At 39.3% G+C, this 20,736-nt stretch overlaps 2 protein-coding genes across 6 annotated transcripts in view; both read left to right on the top strand.

Annotated features, from left to right (window-relative positions):
- Nucleotides 1–3,354: 3,354 nt before the first annotated feature.
- The window catches only part of LOC117288457 (WD repeat-containing protein 49-like), a 50,253-nt gene continuing 32,871 nt past the window's right edge, over nucleotides 3,355–20,736 (top strand). For 3 of the 5 annotated variants that reach the window (XM_033769332.1, XM_033769331.1, XM_033769333.1), the window contains exon 1: nucleotides 20,081–20,308. The gene's annotated coding sequence lies outside the window, so the exon portion shown is untranslated. Of the gene's footprint in view, nucleotides 3,440–20,080; nucleotides 20,311–20,736 lie in introns of those variants that run through there. The other 2 variants (XM_033769327.1, XM_033769328.1) reach the window with 2 other exon arrangements.
- LOC117288117 lies at nucleotides 15,021–18,193 on the top strand. The gene is made up of 3 exons (XM_033768817.1): nucleotides 15,021–15,837; nucleotides 16,893–16,961; nucleotides 18,132–18,193. The coding sequence occupies exons 1-3, from the start codon at nucleotides 15,021–15,023 to the stop codon at nucleotides 18,191–18,193; spliced, it is 948 nt and encodes a 315-aa protein (XP_033624708.1).

The raw sequence follows: 20,736 nt of genomic DNA, 5'->3' as shown, positions 1-20,736 counted from the left end.
CTCACTTGGTGTATCCCAACATATGCATCAAATAACTAACCTGTGAAATGTTTTACTCGATTGGTCATCGGAGTTGCAAGATAAGGAGGAGTTTTTTTTTTTTATTGTTGCACAATATTGTGTGTGCTTTCAGATGCCTGAAAAGGGGGCTTAAAAGCATTTTCCGATTCAAATATTTTAGTGAGAAACTACCTCTTTCTCAAAAACCACGTTCCTCAAGCCATAGGGAGCCAATTCTCACAGCATTTTATACTCGACGGCTCTGATTTGCTCTTTACCAATTAATTTTAATGCTGTTATTATGTATTTTGAGTAGTTACCAAATTTCATGAAATGCTAGGATTATTCCTATCTCAAGTTGGGACGAGTATAGCTCGTCCTACGACTATGGGTTCAATGCGTCCTAAACGTCTATGGTTACGAAATTTGACTCGTCCCTAAGTCCTAGGATTAGTCCTAATTTTTTTGTTTTTTTATGCAAGTCGCCTGACACACAAGGCCTGAATGCCACTTCAAGGTGTGGCCTACAATTATTTTTGCCAGAGGCCGTTGCCACCTACTCATAGGGCTGAAACAGGGTTACCCCTTTCACAGTCCATACGAATGTAGGCTTGGGTATCATCAACTCGAAGCCTGGCCGGTAGAGCAGAAAGCACTACCTCCCCAACTGTATGTAGCAAGTGTCACGACCGGGATCCGAACCCACACCCTGCTGATCAAACACCAGTGCTTGAATCCGGTACTCTTAACCGCTCGACCAGACGGTTGGTGAAAATCTACGGCAGTGCCTTTAAGCACAAACTCTGTATACGATAATGTAGACATATATCTTATTTTTTTCATTAGCCTTATTCGAAGCAGTTCCTTGGAAAGATTGCATGAGAAATGAACCTCTATCGTGCATGAGTGATGGTCGCGCTCACTAATCAATTTAGTGATTGATGAACATAGCAATCTGAAAAGGCCCATGCGTGAGTGCACAAACTAATTATTTCATGGAAATTGGTAAATGATGAATTGTTACTGAACAATAAAATAATCAAGAATGTGTCTCGGCAACTGTTCTACGTCTTCTGGCTTGTTATGAATTTATATTTTATTTATTATAACCTCGTAAGGGCGAACAGTAACAGATAATTTATATAAATGTTTATTTTGGTTTGCGGTAACACCTCATAATATATCTATTTCTTGATAGAAATGGCTCCCTCTGAAGTAACATAGTTTTCGAGAAAGGTAATTTTCTACGAATTTGATTTTGAAACCTCAGATTAAGATTGAGGTCTCAAAATCAAGCATCTGAAAGCACACAATTTCGTGTGACAAGGATGTTTTTTTCTTTCATTATTATCTCGCAACTTCGACCACCAATTGAGCTCAAATTTTCACAGGTTTGTTCTGTATAAATTGATAAACACCAAGTGAGAAGAATGGTCTTTGACAATTACCTATAGTGTACACCGTCTTCAAGGGAAATTTGTCTTGTTATATTCTATATTTCGCGGAGTATAGATTTTTTAAATTCGGGAAACTTTTCTAATACCGCAGTAAGTAGATTTTCGGAATTTGGGCTTCTCAATTCTGAAAAAGAATTGTCATGCTACCTGGACGGAGGGTAGGAAATCTGTTGGGACTACTACTTTCGTTTAAAGTGGATCGAGGAGTCTTCTCGTTTTCAAATTACTGCCGCGGAGTGAGTGAACTTCTTAAAGAATTTGGGTACTTTTTCAAAAAGTCCATAGATTTACATTAAACTTACAGGGTTTGAAGATAATGATAGTGTAAAGCTTCCCTTCAAATCTTACTTACTGAGGTGCTGTAGTTTTTTGAGAAATGAGTAAAACAATGTCATGAAAATACGTTTGTAAATGATTAAAATAATTTTAGTCTCATGCGACGAAAATTGTTTTCATGACATTGCTTTACTCATTTCCTAAAAACTACAGCACTTTAGCACGTAGTATTTTCAGGGAAGCTTTCTACTATCATTATCTTCAAACAGTGTAAGTTTAGTGTAAATCTGTGGACATTGTGTTTTTTGTCCTACAAAAGTTACATAGACCCTCTAACTGGTATCAACGTTTCAATTAGCTTGCTCTAGTCATCGTCAGTAGACTGACAAGTGTGAGATTGTAAATGGTATTTTGTATCAGAAAGTCGGTTAAGCATCTCCTTCAAGCTGACCGTCTTTAATGTCTGTTGAACAGACATTATTACTGCTTTATCGCGTCAATAAAGAACGTCAATAAATCGATTACTGTAGCCGCGCGATGGCTTTGTATGTTGTTAAAGAGGGCATTATAAATGCGCACTGTTATAGATAACCTATAGGAGGTCTAGGCCTACATGAAAAATAGATTGCGGTTCCGATCTCGTTCCAGTATGAAACCAATAATATAAACAGATACCCCTGTATACATTATTTCAATTCCATTTTCAACTCGGCATTTTTGTCCATGTTGCAAAAATGTACAGGTAAAAAAAAAAAAAAAAAATGTATATTGGACCATAACAGATTAACTACTATGATAATTATTACAGGAGACACAATGCTTTTTTAATGCAAATGTGGAGGCATATTTTAAATGACAAAGTCTTGCACACAGAAATTACTTCTGAACTGTATAGACATGGACGCAACAGGACCAAAAATAACGAGTTAGGACGGAAAAAAGAAGGCGGATCATATATAGAAACTCCAAAGGGTGAAGGATGAATAAAGAAGAAGCTACTCAAGATAAAAAGAGACAAGATTGTTTGTGCCAGAGTTCTTTTATAATATGGCGAATAAGTTCAGCACAAACTCCGATTCATTGTCACCAAGACCTGATCTGCTATAAATAGTCGGCAAAGCATCCTAACGGAAACATCACACCAACCTTTTTTATAGACTCTGAAGAAGTTTTAGTTTTAAAAGACGTGGGGAAAAACCCTATACAGCCATACAGGGACCGAACAACAGAATTCACATGAAAAGACGATCCTGTCTGGGATTCGAACCGGAGTCCACAATGTGAAAGACAGAAACATCAGAAACCACTGGGTGCCTGTATAATGTTATCAACGTCTTTGACAATGTACACTTGCGTTGATTGTGTCTAAAGGAATGTTAGTTCAGCTCGATTGAATAGAACAACCGTTTTACTCAATTCTCTACAAATAGTGACAGATAAAAGGTTTTGCTGAATACTTACTGACACACGTTGGAACGGGATAGTTCCAGACCCCGTTAATACATGTTGCACTGGGTGCCCCAATCAAACTGAAGTCCACTGCACAGTTGAAAGTGACGGTATCGCCATTATTGTACGATACACTGTCGGGTGTAAGAGATAGATTGGGCGTGGCGACGGGCGTGCTACATGACTGGGCTGTGGGAGAGATATAAAGATAAAAGATTAATACCAAAGGAAAATGCTCAAATGCAGGACAAATCCATGTGAGTATACGATAACAATGTGACAACTTGTACAGTGTATTACTTTTATTCAATTACAGTCATTATACCCGGCCATGTTACTTTGTGGGTAAAATGAGTGCATAGGTTGCGGCCAGGTTCTTTTCCGTTTTTGTTCCTTTCATTAACTAAAAATTACCATACCCACATACCTCAAAATCCATTCGTGGTTGTTGGCTTGATTTTGATTGCAAGCCAATATGCACGATTCATTGGACTAGTTCCTTGTTCGTGACCAATAAATAATGAATCTCGTACAGGCTATTTCTGTATAAATAGATGGAAAGATCAACTAATGACTGGTAAATTGTTTCTGTTGTTAATTGTCTAGGCCTTTATAAATTTATGGTAAACATTTTGTTTATGAATGTCATGAGCCAAAAAGTTCCCGTTGTCATTTACAAACGGGCCTAAAAGAGGGAGAAGGGTGACACTAACACTCATCAAATGGCCTAAAAAATCATCCGTCTTCAACAGTCGCACCTTTTGTAAATAGGTCCACATTGTATTTTAGATGAGTCAGCTTTGTGTAGTGTTTGCCCACCTTCGCACATTGTCTGTTTCACACTATGTCACTCTTTGTAACGCCCACCATGAAGCTTAAGACAAACAACTCAACATCAAAAAGAAAAACACCAATAAACAGACAGACAAACCAATCGAAACAAAAATAATAAATGTTTACAAAATATAGTATAAACTGTTAACAATTTTAACATCACAAATCAAAGTTTAAAAAAAGGCAATAAGTGTAACAAAACATGAAAACAAGACAATATCGATAAACAAAAAACATCCCCTCCCCCCCCCCGCCCCAACCCTGCTTTGTATAATATAAGAACAAACCATGTGGTCATCCAAATGGCCCAAGGGATATCATACACAATGCATGCAACGTGAAACAGTTCTACTGTAAACGCCCACCGCTCTCAAAACCACTTGTTGCTAAAGCTGAGAAAAAGTTTGGGATCTTAAACAGCTACCTGAGCGGAATGTTTTCAACAGAAATGGTATTTTTACTTGTTTATAATGCACTTGTTCACCATTTTGATGTAATTTTGATATGTGTACACTTCTGAACTTTTCGTAATTATCGAGTAAAAAATCAGGCCCCTACCTACAGGTTTTTTGAAAAACTAAAAACACTTCTGCCGTTGAGAGCGGGCGTCAAAGGACAATGCCGCTGACGTCATTTGTGGGAGTTTGCTTTGTTATACATCCACGCTGCAACAAAGCGGCTTTATCTACTTATGACGTTTTGAGAGTGATTACGTAACGGGGCTTATCGCAAAATTCGCAGAAAAGCTCTAGACAAGGGCATACAAAATTATTGTTTTTGTACACAATTGAAACCTATGTATAATCATAAGACTCGATTTTTCTTATTCATCAAAAAACATTTTAAGTGGAATTCAGCAAAGTTCCCGACTTGACATTTTCGTTCAAGCAGGTCTTTTTTAAGTTACGTAACATGAATCAATTTACAGGCAACTAGCTGCAGGCAATCAACTAAAATAAGGAAACCCATTTTTAAGCTTTCTCTACAAAAAATTGATTTGATGGTGAGTTACACCTTGGAGGTACAGCTAAAAGAATTATTGTGATGCTTAAGTGTTCCTCGGTGCATACACGGTGCATGCACCTACGTCAGAGGAACAGTGTGCTATTTTGATACACACGGGGGTCACAATAGAGCCTTAAGGATTAAAATGTGGGCATGGCGAGTACATACTTCATAGCTTTTGCAATTCTCAATACACTTACAATACATGCATATTTGTTTTTAAGGCCTCTCTCAGTATAACACCGTTCTGTGAATAAAAACCTCCTTCCTGGTCAGTCACTTGTCTTTTGTGCACACACTTCAAATAAGACGTCTGGCCACCCTCATCCCCATGGTAAACAAGACCCCAAAAGCGTTCATCCTTTGCCAAGGATAAGCTATTTTCTACTGATGGTGGAATGAGGAAATGGGGACGGGCAAGGCGTTTTCCATGCACTTTAGCGACACGCGTTTTGCTCTGGATGAACTTAACAAACACTCTTAAAAGAATAGAAAGTCATATCCAGGGAGGGGGATTTGCATTCCATTTGCGTATAACCTTGTCAACAAAAAGAGACATAGATAGCCGCAAACGTCAGGAAGGTTCCCTTGCATAATGTAAGATGCCCGATTGCTCTGTTCGTATGAGCCATTTTGAGATGGTGGACACGTCACTAAAACACTATTTGGTTTGAGTAATAAATGTATAACTGCATGTAGACCTATACACCCAAATCCTACGTGCTTTCCTTCAGTGTCCATCATGCTAAACAAAAATACCGACATGGCTTCATTTTGTGTTTCCATTTCTTGTTAAATAAAACAAATAAAGTATGGGTCCAAGTATAGGGCCTATATAATCGAACAAGATCATAATAATAGAAACGCGTATGTTTTCACAGTAGAATATAAGATCCACATAAAATGTGCCTCGATATTGCACGGTTTTCCTTATACATGGTGAACTATATTGTGGAGTCAATTTTTTTCTCTCCACAAAATGGCCAGCCTTGTTAGTTCGCAAAGGGGTTCGTATCTGAAAGACCCATGTAAAGAATAATTACCAGTGCAAATCCTCCAGTAATTCAAGGTCAAAGGGGGGGGGGGGGGTTCTACTGCCGTCAACTCGCCGTCAACTCACTTGTGCCGTCCACTCGCCGTCAACTCCTCCAATATACATTTAAAATCCACAAAGGAAGCATAGAACTGTAAGGTATTAGCTAAAAGAGACTTCGCGTAAGTTTTAGGTTACATTTCGGAATAAAAATTGAGTTTTTTTTCGTCAAAACATCATCTCGAAGCAGCAAAACCGTCGGCCGCCATCTTGCTTTTTAACATGGATCAGTCTTGGCCCAAGATGTCAATGGTTGGTACAGTTTTTTTTTATCAACACACAGTCGTTTTTGTAAATGAAATCTTACACAAAACCATGAGAAATATGTAGTTTCACTCCCATGCCCCCAATTATTGTAAATTTTGTTCTGTTGACGGCAAGTTAGCGAGTCGTCGGCAAGAAGTAGGACCGTCAAAGGGTGCTACCTGTCAAAGTCGAATGACGCAATTGAAATTATTCGCATCATGAATGTCCACACAATTTCCTTCAATTAACCATTTTTCTTTCCTTGACACTAAAGCATGACACCTGAATTTAAAGAAAGTACTGTCGTTATTTGGGTATTAAAAATTGATTTGAAGCTTTGCATAGTTGGAGTATAATTAGGAGAACTCTTCGGTTGCACCATGTGTAAGTCTCTTTTGAGTATGGTGATTTGCTCCTGAAAAAGATTAGTGGTTGACAACTCCGCGTTCCGATTATACTGAGTGAAGACGATCAGAGCACCTACTGGTCGAAATGTGAACGTTGAGTTGTCAACCACCGGTTCTTTTCATCAGAACCAACAACATCGCAAGAGAGAGAGTTACACAGAGCTGTCGCAAACCCCGCATAGTTTGGGGTAATTGGTGAGCTTATTGGAAAACGAAAGAATAGGAATTATAATAATCTGCTTTCCCAATGTCAATAGAAGGCCTTTCATTAGCATTCGTTAAGTTTTGTAGTCACTGGTGTGGCTATAATTATATACTTCGTGTCACAAACGCATATGTTTATCAAAATGGAGACTCAAGCTATATAAACATCATCTAACTTGCTGCAGCGTCTGCTTTTCGAGTTAAGGCGCGTAAAACATGAGTTATTGGGTTACCTCGAATTTTAACAAACTTAACGAAGAATGGGTATTCACAAATTAACTCGCACTAATGAATCAAATACACTCAGATGCACAAAAGGTTCACTGGTGCTATGGCTTTGTGCAATATGCAGCCATTAAAGATTAATTTACCTTTTATAAAAATATGTTTTGCTGAGTGAACTTTCACTCTGCAAAGCAAATAGACTGTGTGGATTAAAACGTGTTTTGTTATTGCTTGAGTCTGAAATGGCGGCTTTTTTATACCAAGTGCACACATTATAAGTACCAATTAATTAAAAAAATAATCTTGCAAAGTTATAACTTAGCCATGTTTAATATTGTACCACTTTGTTCGCAGCCAGGTATGTTCTTTATTAGCAGCCGTTTATACTAACATCTTCCTAATGTATAAATATGGCGAATTTTTACTCAACATTAGCCGCGTCGCCCTAAAACAACGGCGCGGTCAGATGTCTTTTACGAGGATAGGCTGGGCCAGCTTAACTGGTTGTCACTTTCATCAAGTAGAGCTTTCTTGCTGTGTTAATTCATATTCAAATGCTTACATGGATTGTGTAAAAAAAGGCAGACAAGTGAAGCCATCATGGAAAATATTGTTATCAACCCCCGTCATCCAGAATCCCTCAAATTTAGTCACCTGCCTGCTCGCACCGAAGCTTTGTTTTACTCAACCTCTCTTTTCCCCGCCTTTGGAATACCTGTTCTCCAGTGATTCGGGACTTGGCCGTTACAAACCCGTTATAGTCATTTTTTGTGTGAACTCAAACTGTGTCCTTCCTTTCAAGTAGTTAATCCCCTTTCACAGTTTGTGCTTCTCTGCCTTTTTTGTCATGTGCTCTGCGTACAGTGTGGTATTTTGTGTAGTTTTGTATGCTTTTCATCGTCTGTGGGTAATAGTGGTTCATTCTATACTTGCAGCCCCGGACCGACATAACCGTTTTATTTTGATTTGGTAACTGCATTCATTTTTGGTTCGTCTTCGGTTAGTTGTATTAATGTTGTATTGGCCATTTTAAGTTGTTTATAAAATCTAGGTGTATAAAAAAAAAATGACTCGCCCGATCCAAGGCAACTTGTCCCTTTTAGCATATTCCTCCATGCTTTAGGGAACGTTTTCTGAACCTTAATTTCGCGTAGTATAGAAAAGTGAAGCCTTATATAATCACCAGTTATCGATGGACCCAATCGGTTGCGAAAACAATCCATATGAAACCATACATCTGAACCTCACTTAACAACAGATGCTGCTCCCAAGACCGGTATATACTTACGTCTTCTCACGTGTAGAGCAATTAAATGATGACCAAGTAATTTTTGTTCAGAAGTCATGTCGAGTGACAAGTATTTTTTCCACAAAGTAAAGTCGCAAGTCAGTGAAATTGGCGACTCGAGTTCAAGATGGTCCAAGCATAGTCCAAGTCACCAACTCGAGTCAACAACACTGATAAACACAGGTTAATATCAGTATTCTAGTTGATAAGTCTGCTCTAGATTTGCAAGGGGTCTTTGGTTTGAATGGACCGATCATGATTATATGCCCTGTGAATTGTTTTCACATGACCAGGGAAGAAGTATACTGAGTATATAGTGCTTACACACATCGGTGTTTTACGGAACAACCCAAATGAATACACTGATAATGATTATGCAATATTTTATTGTCCCTTTTGAACAACCACACTGTCGAGGTAACGTTTAAATTATTCTTATAAATCTGCTGAATTTTGACATACCTTGTACCGGAGACTGACTGATCAAACTTCCAAATGTAGAGATGATTAAAAACCACAATACTCTACTGTTGATGGTGAGTGCCATTGAAGACCACTATAAGACAGTGTCACACGCCAAACTCCATCTGACACAAGTTCCTTGAAAGCGAGAGTGACCACTGGTCATTGATTTTACGTCACCACCTTTTACCAACTTTCCGAAACAAACGGTTCCACCCCGTGACCACCTTGTGACATCGCAGTGAGAACCGTCTGGGGCAGCAGTGTTAGTTGACGCCCTATGAACAAACAATACTGCTTATACCATTACACTTTCTATTGTAGTGGTGTTGCGTAACGTTCTTACCACAGAAAATACCAAAGCAATGGACAAAACACTCAACTAAAGGACAAGTAACAATTTGAAAACTAGGATAAAAAAAGAAAGAAAAAAAAGTAAAGGACAAACGAATAACAATTTCACAACAAGACAAATCAACTGACAGCCGAAGGACTAACGCCGGTCGCATACACAGTACATTGTAGCAAAATACCACAAAGGAAAACTTAAGAATAATGGTGTCCTATTATTTGTTATCCCTTGTCATTTTGTCATTTGCTTGATTTTACTTAGTAGTTCTATTACTAGTATTATTATTTTTTCTTTCTTTCTGTAGATCATTTTGTACTCCATGTTCCCCCCTCCTTTTGTTATTCTTTTTGACAAAATAACCTGGTACGTGGCTCTTGTTATGATGGATCTATTTGTTTTTTAAATTGCCCCCCTTGGCTGCCCGTTAGCCAGGTGTATACAGAGCCAGTTTTCGTAAAGCGCTTGAGTACACATTGAATTGATCTAGTGCATGTAGTGGAGAAACTTGCCGTTGCTAAGGACTAGAACAATGGTACCGTACATATAGACCTTATCGCAAATACCAATGCGCAAGCACAGACTGTTGAATGAGGTGCATTGTGGGATATATATGGATCAAATTTGGATACCAGCAAGACCACAATGCACCTAATTCCTAGCTTTACGCGCGCGCCCCGGTATTTGCGAAAAGGTCTATGGTAACAACAAGCCTGTATAGTTGGGGTTTCTCTCAACTTTAGCCGGAATCCAGACGACTAGTGTCTTTCATCACTTTGCAGATGGTTTACACACTCAGAATCAAGTGACTTTTGCTGATAAGACTTTACTTTATTGAAAACGGTTGTTGCCAATTTGACAGGAAAATTACCTTTATCAAGACTCTTTAGATGCTGAATATGATAGAATTGTGGTGTTTTTGTGTGCTAATAAAACAGTTGCTGGCAGTGTTAGCATTATGGTAGACGATGTACTGATTTTGACCTTAGCAGAAGTTTGGGTCATCAACTCTCATGGATGCAGAGTTATTTCAAGCATTGTATGTGATGTTTAAATTCAATTGGTTTACGGTAAACACTTTTAGTTGCTTTGGTAGATTATGTTCTTCTGAAAACTTCATAAAAATCCATATTCTTCATATGTTAAACTATTTCTATGACGTCACTCTATTGTTGAAAGTGTACATTGTTTTTACGAATCTACCCTTAACCATGGAGCAAGGAAGAGAAGGAGCTCGAACGACCCGCAAAACCGCAGAGTAACAAAAGAATACTCTGACAATGCCCCTGTCTGACCAGTGGAAAAAGATAGGAGACCTCCAGCTGGACGGCCGACATAATCTACCAAGCAACTCAAAATACACTTGGTGTTAAATCTCTTTGTACAGAACGTGCGGTACCGCCAGTCTGCGCTCTTGCCTGCTTGTAATGTTGAATCTTTTGAGACAAGAATTGTGAATACACACATTTTCATTTACTGTTTGTGGTCACGAAAACATCATGGCATATTTGTTACATTTTTTTGTGACTTTCCGGTCACTAGCGGTGGGTATTAGCACACGAGGGTGGTTGGTATTCAATTGTGTGTTTCGATTTGGTGGGCTCAAGTGTACCTAATTTTTATCAGGTCTCAAACAATTTTTTTGTTTCTGTATTATATCCATACGACATACGACACCAAAGTTGAGTGGAGAACCAAGTGCGCACGCGCAAACTCACATACGCCAGGTCGCCCATTGTCTGTATAAGGTATGTGGGTGACAACGAGGTGTCGTTAAACGACCGCGGTACCACGGGTTCGACTTTTGAAGTCCCTTCGTTCGAGCCCCTTCTCTTCCTTCCTCCATGCCTCGTAACTAACGAGGGTAGATTCTTGCACTTAAGTGTAGATTCATTACAAACTTTATAAGTAAATAGTTCAACTTGAAAGTTGGTTGTTGTCTTTCCAAACTGAAAGATAACATGAAGTGCAACAAAACATGGAAATATGATGCTATCTTTCAGTTTACAAAAAAAACACTCTCCAGTTTAGACAAATCACTTTAGTGGTAACACGGGGTAGACTTTTTCGGAGTTAAGGAGACTTATCGCTACCGCTGAGTACATATTTTACATGCGTTACCCAACACATAGGATTAACGGAAGGATGAAGCAAAGTGTCTTGCTTATCGTCACAAGTGTCGCGGCTGGGGAATGCGAACCAACACTCCGGTTGATCAGAAACACCAGAGTTTGAATTCGGTGCTCTTTTAACCGCTCGGTCACGACACTTACAAGTTCTTGTGCGCCACATCATTCAGTGTTGTGCTGCTATAGGTGGGTTAAAAAATGAATAAATTACACAAAATAGAGTAATCGCTATCACTAAAATTCAATGTCTCAAATTTCCTATAAAGTCTGTACTTGCCCGTTTGGCGGGAGATTCTGCAAATCCGTAATAACGGATTGTTAATCCCTAATAACGGATTGCAAATCCGTTATAACGGATTTGAATTTGAATTTTTGCTGGCACTAACGGGCCTTCGTAGATTCAATCTCCTTCAGCCCGTGTTAACATTCTATGGGGTAGGGGACACACAGAATGTCCGGGGAGCAGATTTTCCGAGCACGGTTTTTGCAACCGCACGTGAGAATTGTTATTATGCCGTCAACAGCTGATTTTCGCATACAGTAGGCAGAGCTAAAAATGGACCCAGTCTTTAATTTCCTTGAGTAAGACTGCACTTTGATATGTAACACTAAATAAATATCTTCTTCAGAATGAGTTGTCAAAGAAAGTTAGCGACTCGTGGAAAGTCGGAATGTTTTACGTGGAAATTTGCGCCACTCTCTGCGACATGCATGGGACTGTAGGTTATAAAACTTCAGAAAGAAATCTGACTTTAATCTCTTTTTAAAAGCTTTCCCACTGCTATGCCAATTTCCTTGAGAAAGTAATTGCTAAACATTATGCCAGTCAAAATGTAATATAATAATAATCTGTCACATGAAATTAAATTCACCTTTGGTCTCGATTGTTTTAACCCGTATATAAATGTATTTGTACACTATAATAACATTTAACTTTCGCTGAGAGCAACACTATTGTGATTTGTAGCTAACCGTATGACATTAAATGCTTACAGTACACTGCTATGTCGTTTTCCTTGAGAAAGTAATTGCTAAGCATTATGTCAGTCAAAAAGTAATAATATAATTATAATCTGTCCCATGAAATTTAATTCATCTTGTATACCTTTCGTCTCGATTGTTTTAACCTGTATAAATGTATTTGTACACTAGCAGCTCACTAGCAGCCTTCAAGAATTCTCTCAAAACCCACTTGTTCAAATGATTCGCTTGCTTTTATTTATTCTTTGCTCTTTGTTTATTTTGTGTGTACAGCGCTGTGGTACTTTCCCCTGCACGCAAATAGGTGCTTATTTCTGAAGTGGTAGTGTTTGTCAGCTTGCTCATTAAATTATGATTAAAAACACAATTTAACACACCATTTGCCTCTTCAGTCGTCTGACTGACAGGAAAAACTTATTAAAAACTTTATGCGATGGGCATCATGTAAACCATAAACACATGCCGTTATGATTGCACATGAGTGTTCTTGCATCTGAAACAACCGCCCAACCGTGACTCACCATCAAACAACGTCACATGAGCGGTTATGATGAGCTCGTCGTTAGCATTCATTTGGCCGAACTCATAAAAACTAGCAATTGTTTATAAGTACAGGCACCGAGCGAAAGCAAAAGTTCATCAACAGAAGCTGAAGCAAAAGCAATTGATTAAAAATGTATATACACAACCTTTTGCATTGACTAATGGGAGACTTTCTGGGACGATAGAGGGCAGCAGACTTACCGGGTAAATCTATTGTTCTCAGAATTATGCGCATGTCAGAACTACGTAAACAATGGATATTTACCCGGTATGTCTGCTGCCACCTAGCGTTGGAAAGTCTCCTATTGCTTTTTCTCAAGCTAGCCCAGCAATTGCTTGGAGGTTCTTAATATAAAGGCGCTATTCATGTGCGATTAAGCATGCGTAATGTGGAGCTTAATAGAAGTAGTTTTGTAAAGGCTACATAGAGTTGTGATCAAAACGTTGTCAAATGGGATCAAAATCAGTGAAAAATCATCCAAATCATGTGCTATGATCTCGTAGCAATTTGTGTTTCAACTTGCTCATTTCGTTTGGCGGTGATATGTAGAACAGTGTGGGATACAGCTCAGTCTGGCTCGAGCTTTCATTTGTTTGTCTCATATAATTATACTTCTGTGTGGAAGAAGACTATAATTGAATGTTACATTTTGGTTTAAGAGTCCGTGGTGGAGTGTGGCGACAGTACGGTAGCAGCACTTGCTCAGTCGACGATGATATACATTTGCAGTCCCAATCACATTGCAAGTTGAAGTGCAATTAGGGTTAACAACATTATTTTTGCCTTTGCTAAAACACCACAACCGCACCACGCATGATCAACAATGATAAGTGTCACATGGGCGGCTTGATCTCGAAAATTAAAAGCTTGGATAATTAAGTGATGTAGCTTTTTGTGGCATCGCACCCTTTGTGAACACGTCACTTTTGTTCGACGATGATATGCAGAAACAGTGTGGGAATCATGCTCATGTAGTGGCTCGAGCCTTCAATTTGTTTGTGTGGAAGAAGACTGTGAATATTGACTGCAACATTTGGTTTGAGAGTCCATGATGTAGTGTGTACGGTAACAACACTTGTTCAACAGTCGACGATGATATACGTTTATAGACCCATGGAGGAAGAAAATAGTCTTCCTCCATGATAGACCCAACCACATTGCGTGTTGAGGAGCAATTAGGGGCTATAACATTATTCTTGCCTCTGCAAACACGACCGCCCAGGGGATCAACAATTAATGTCATAGGAGCAGCTTGTGAGCTCGTCAACTAATAAAAAGCTTGAATAAGTGATGAAGCGATGAACATCCCAACCGCGCCACGCATAATCAACAATAAGTGTCACATGGGCGGCTGGATCTCATGAATTAAAAGCTTGAAAACGTGATGTAGCTTTTTGTTTCATCGCCGGCGCCCTACGATCGAGAGCAGGTCACTTTTGTGCGACGGTAATATGCAGAACAGTGTGGGATGAAACTCAGTCAGTCGTTTGTTATACTAAATGCGATAGTACCGTGTAATTTGAGCAGAAGTCGATGATGATTTTGTCACCATATACAGACCCACTAGTGCAACTGGGTTACTGCATTGGTCTTGACTCTACAAACAAACTCCCAACCGCGAGCAGGGGCGGCTTAAGCTCGTTAATTAAGCTCGTTAATTAAGAGCTTGACTATCTATGTAATGTCGCTTTTTGTTTCATCGCGCCTTATAAATGCAAGTCACTTTTGTTCGACGATGTTATACGCAGACTGTTGTGGAAACAAAACTCGTCCCTTTAAGTTTTGATGGAGTTCAATATTGCTTATGAAAATACTATGTGAACATTTACTGTAACATTTGGATTAGATTCCCTAGTGTGGTCTACTGTGGCTTCGACGATATAGTGGTCAACTGCCAGACACTGATTATGTTAACAGACCCATCTGGAAGTTTACTGCAACATTAAATTGGGTGAGAATCCATGGTGCGGTCTGACATCAATGTAATAATTGTAATATTGCTCAACACTGATCACATTCACAGATACAGTGCGTGTGCAACCGCAATAATTTTAAAATTTACATTTACAATATGTTTCTCGCAGCAGAGATTTTCGTGTTTGCGGTGAGCCCACTTGGCCTTCTCACCAACGCCCTTTTCGTCTTTTTCGTTGTTCGCATCAAGTCCATGCGAACACCCTTCAACATCATTCTTTGCAACCTGTCGGTAGCCGGAGTCTTGTTCTTAATTCTCGCAGTGTTTTACACGCATTTCGGTGCCAGAGATGAGCCCCTCAAACGCGTTTTCTGTTTCCTGTTCGCCATCTGCTACGTAGCGTCCGGTCTTTTTGTGATTCTCGTTGCCTCTGAACGCCTCCTCGCAACTTTTACACAGTTCTCGTCCATTTGCCAAGACTCCAATGGACGCTTGGCAGCAGTTTGCGCTGGCTGCTGGCTGGTAGCACTGGCCTGTGGTGGGCTGATCAAGCTTTGCGTCTTGGTGTTCTTCGACAGCCCGTACACTTTGATGATCATAGTTCTCGTGCTCAGTGCATTGTTCCTCGTTGTAGACATCATCCTGTATGGTTGTACTATCTGGAGACTGTGCAAACGCCCGTTGGTATCACCTACCTTACAGCGTCGAGTTGTCATCAAGTTGGCCATCACCACCCTGATTGTCTCAATCTTTGATTCAACCCATGCCGTACAGATCATCGTGCACTACTTCGCCGAGGGGAGGCTGGATCGGACACCTTTCGAGATGTTTCTTTTGGCCATCAGCTCTGTCAGTGCCACCATCAACCCGATTGTCTACGGTTTCTTCAGTTTCGATTTGAAGAAGTTCTCGGCAAGGAAGATATTTTGTGAATGCTGCGCCAATAAGCGTGGATCAAACGGTTATTCGAACGGTCAGGGAACATCGGATATCAAACTGTAGTTTGCAAGGAAACGGTGTGCAAATAAGTGTTGCAAAGAACCAAGGATAATTTATTTTAAAGACACTAGACACCTTTGGTAATTGTCAAAGACCAGAATTTTTTTTTAGTATGACCCGTGTTTTTTAATTTTTTGAAATGAGAGGAACTCCATTTACGGTCAAAGAGAGATTTCCGGCTAGTGTGAACGCGATCAGGATCAGGATCAGATCCTCCCTTTTGACCTCCCTTGGGTACGAGTTCACTTGAATACGATTTCACCTTGGTACGTGTTGTATCGGGGAAGAGTTCACTTGGGGAAGAGTCGACTTGGGTGCCGCTTGTAAAGGGTCCGAGGTGACTTGACTTCCATATGATCCAAATTCTTCTAACGGGTCAACTTGTGCCACAGTCAACTCGTACCGGCTATTCAACGAACGTTGTAGTGCAGATCTAGAGGAGATGTTTGTGGCAAGATATTTCCCCTTTTGGGAAGGTGGCCTAACAAAACCCTCGTTTGAACAGCACCGGATGATAAAAAACTGACTCGATTATTGGTTATTTACCGTAAATGGATTTCCTCTAATTTCAAAACATTTAATAAATAAAACAAATTTAATAAATTAATCAACTCAAAAGGGGTTGAAGCCTCCGAAAAAAATCAAACATCAAACAATTGCATATTAATTTTCTCTAAGAATTTCTGTGATGAAAACATCCCGTTAACGATGTCAATGTGAAGTTTCATAAAATAAAAAAAATAAAACTAATTACCCTTATTTCACTTATTTATAATACTGCCGACTTCATCTAGTTAAAACTATATACCCTTATTTCACTTATTTTTAATACTGCCGACTTCATCTAGTAACGAGTTCCTAAACTGACTTAAGAGCACTTTTACTTGGGTACGAGTCCAGATGAATACGATTTCACATGGGAACGTGTTGACTCGGAGACGAGTTTACTTGGGGAAGAGTTGACTTGGGTACCAATTGTATAGGGTCCGAGTTGACTTGACTACCAAATGATCTGAATTTTTCCAACAGGTCAACTCGTACCACAGTCAACTCGTACCGGCTATTCAACGTACGTTGTAGTGAAGATCCAGAAGAGATGTTAGTGGCACGACAGTTCCCGTTTTGGGAAGGGGGCCTTCTAAAATCCTCGTTTGAACAGCACCGGTTGATAAATAACTGACTCGATTATTCGTTTTTACCGTTAATGGATTTCCCCTAATTTTAAAACATTATTTTAATAAATAATTTTTTTTAAATAAATTAATCAACTCGAAAGGGGTTGATGCCTCCGCGAATAAAAATCCAACGATTGCATAACAAACAGATTCATAACAATTTTCTGAAAGAATTTCTGTGAAAAAAACATCCCGTCAAAGATTTCACTGTCAAATTTCCTAAAAGAAACAAATCAAACGAATTTCCCTTATTTCACTTATTTTTAACACTGCTGACTTCACCTAGTTACGAGTTCACTGGGTACACACTGACTTGAGTACACTTTTACTTGAGTACGAGTTCAGTTGAACACGATTTCACCTGGGTACATGTTGACTCGGTGACGAGTTCACTTTGGGACGATTTTACTTGGGTACCAATTGTACAGGGTCCGAGTTGACTTGACTACCTTATGATCCGAATTCTTCCAACAGGTCAACTCGTGCCACAGTCAACTCGTACCGGCTATTCAACGTACGTTGTAGTGCAGATCTAGAGGAGATGGTTTGTGGCACGACAGTTCCCGTTTTGGGAAGGGGGCCTTCTAAAATCCTCTTTTGAACAGCACCGGTTGATAAATAATTTACTCGACTGTTCGTTTTTACCGTTAATGGATTTCCTCTAGTTTTAAAACATTTTATTAATAAAACAAATTTAATAAATCAATCAACTCAAATAGGGGTGGGGAGGCCTCCGAGAAAGAAAAATCCAACGATCGCATAACAAACAGATTCATAATAGTTTTCTGAAAGGATTTCTGTGATGAAAACATCCCGTAAAAGATTTCAGTGTGGAATTTCCTAAAGAAATAAATAAAACTAATTTCCTTTATTTCACTCATTTGTAACACTGCTGACTTCACCTAGTTACGAGTTTACTGGGTACACACTGACTTGAGTACACTTTTACTTGAGTACGAGTTCAGTTGAACACGATTTCACCTGGGTACGTGTTGACTCAGGGACGAGTTCATTTGGGGACGAGTTGACTTGGGTACCGATTGTACAGGGTCCGAGTTGACTTGACTACCATATGATTTGATTCTTCCAACAGGTCAACTCGTGCCACAGTCAACTCGTACCAGCTATTCAACGTACGTTGTAGTTCAAATCTAGGGGAGATATTTGTGGCACGACATTTCCCGTTTTGGGAAGGGGGGCCTTCTTAAATCCTCGTTTGAACAGCACCGGTTGATAAAGTCGACTATTTATTTTATCTAAGTCGACTTGAAGAGATAAATTTTGAAATTAGAGGAAATCCATTAACGGTAAAAACAAATAATCGAGTAGGTTTTTTTATCAACCGGTGCTGTTCAAACGAGGGTTTTTGGGAGGCCACCTCCCCAAAACGGAAAATGTCTTGCTTCAAACATCATCCCTAGATTTGCACTACAACGTACATTGAATAGCCGGTACGAGTTGACTGTGGCACGAGTTGACCTGTCGGAAGAGATAAATTTTGTCGGAAAGTCGACTTAATACTCTCAGTAAGTCAACTTGGCGAAATAAGTTATGTCAGCAAGTTGACTTATTGTTTTATCTAAGTCGACTTGGCGAGGTATAAATTATGTCAGTAAGTCGACTTATTTCTCTCAGTAAGTCGACTTATTGTTTAATCTTAGTCGACTTGGCGAGATAAATTATGTCAGTAAGTCGACTTAGTACTCTAAGTAAGTCGACTTGGCAAGACAAATTATGTCAGCAAGTCGACTTTTTGTTTTATCTAAGTCGACTTGGTGAGATAAACATATGTTGCTTAGTCGACTGATTGTTTTGAACAAGTCGACTTAGCTAGATAAATAATAATATGTCGGTAAGTTAACTTATACCACGATATAAGTCATCTTTATGAGATAATTATGTCGGTATCTCAATATGTGGGATGGCACTCCTGGAGCTCCGTACAATACAGTTTCTCTAATATTATTGTCATTATCATAATTTATGAATAGGGCTTTTGATACACAAAAAAATGTAAAGTATTATAAGTTTGATTTATCCCTTTAGTCCCTGCACCGCCCGAGTTTGCTGAAATCCAACTTCTCAAGATTCTTGCAGTAAATTACTGGAATCGTAGCTCAAATTTTAAAAGATAGCCATGGCTTATAATGTGTATGCACAATTGTTTACCCTTTCGGTAATATTTGATTAAAAGTACAAGTTCTCATGGGAACAATAAATGTCTCTCGTTAAACGGCTGCGGTAATTTTTATGGCGAATATTTTTGTGCACGGATAAAATGAACACAATAGCTTTTCAAGGCTTTTGTCTGGCTCAATGCTCATACTGATTAAATGCAAGGGGGGGGGGGGGGAAAGTAATTTTCGACAATATCATCATAAATGATGAACAGTTTCCTGTTTATGAGCGTTTTATTTTTCGTAAGAGCTAAATTATTTCATCATCATTAGCTTCGACAAGTCAACTGTGAAGGGAGAATTAATAACGATCTATAACAACTAGATATATTAACAAATGCGTAGGACCTACTAATGACTATCAAGTTTTCTTTTGATGTTCCTTTTTTCTACAAACACAAGCTGGCGAGGTTTCCTCGTACCGCATACAGTGTATCGCTATATGCGGCTGGGCGGTACAGTGGCTAAATAGTTATTTGCATTTCAATCAGAATGTTTTGTATACTTATCAAACTATCGATCGTCATGTTTTCCCCTCATTTCTATTCTCAATTTACAACTTCAACTGACAGACTCAAACCCGACCAAGTGCACATTAATTTACCCGTTTACTACTGTAGCGCAATGTCCTATCCAGTCAGTATAATGGAGATCAATGGTACAAACTGACTCGAGTACACTTTTACTTGGGCGCGAGTTTAATTGAATACGATGGAAATGGCACAGCTGCGCACAACATACTTTACGACATGGCGCAAGTTGCACACTTTCGTGAATCGGCTGCTCTCTGCGTCCTCTGTGCTGGCTGGCGCGTAATTATTTTTTCTCTTTCAAGTTTTGTGTATAGCGCCACCAATCTGTAATTTTGGGTCAGTCCTATCATCAGTGTTGCGCTGGCGACACACACTCGTTATTTTTATGCATGAGTGATTTTCATCACGAAAACAATCCGTAAAAGAAACGACGAAGAGTTCTGTTCTGTCATGAGTTTTACGTCAGGACACGAAAGAAGAAAGAGATGATGTACTTGTTCGATACCCAACAATGCCCCACTGAAAGCTGAACAGAACACGATTAGTGTATGCTGCAAACCGTGTGAGAAATCAATATTTATCGACCTTTTTTAGTTAATGTTACAATGTAGTTACGCTTCCCCACACACACAGACAGTGAGTGAATGGGTGTTGGGATTTGTGACAAGTGTCCGAAAGATTGTTCAATTCGAGATGTTACACTTTATTTTTTTATGCCGTGGTGATTCTACAGTCTGCGCCTGCTGTTATTTTGTGTAGGCAGCAGGTGGTGTTTGTAAATGTAAATCAACATCAAGAATTTATATAATTGTTTGGGATGTGAGTGAGGGACTGGCTGGTATTGGTAAGTAAGGAGGATCACATCGAGCATGTCGAGTTGTGTGAGTTGGAAAACCGAGTTGGTTTATCCTAGTATAGTAGTAGTATGTAGGCCTAGTATACGGATAACTTTCCGTATGGCGCCACCACTTTTTCACTAATTTTTACA

The sequence above is a fragment of the Asterias rubens genome, chromosome 3, assembly GCF_902459465.1.
Source record: "Asterias rubens chromosome 3, eAstRub1.3, whole genome shotgun sequence".
NCBI lineage: Eukaryota > Metazoa > Echinodermata > Asteroidea > Forcipulatida > Asteriidae > Asterias > Asterias rubens.
Note: the sequence above shows the minus strand (reverse complement) of the source record. Positions and strands in the feature narration are given on the sequence as shown.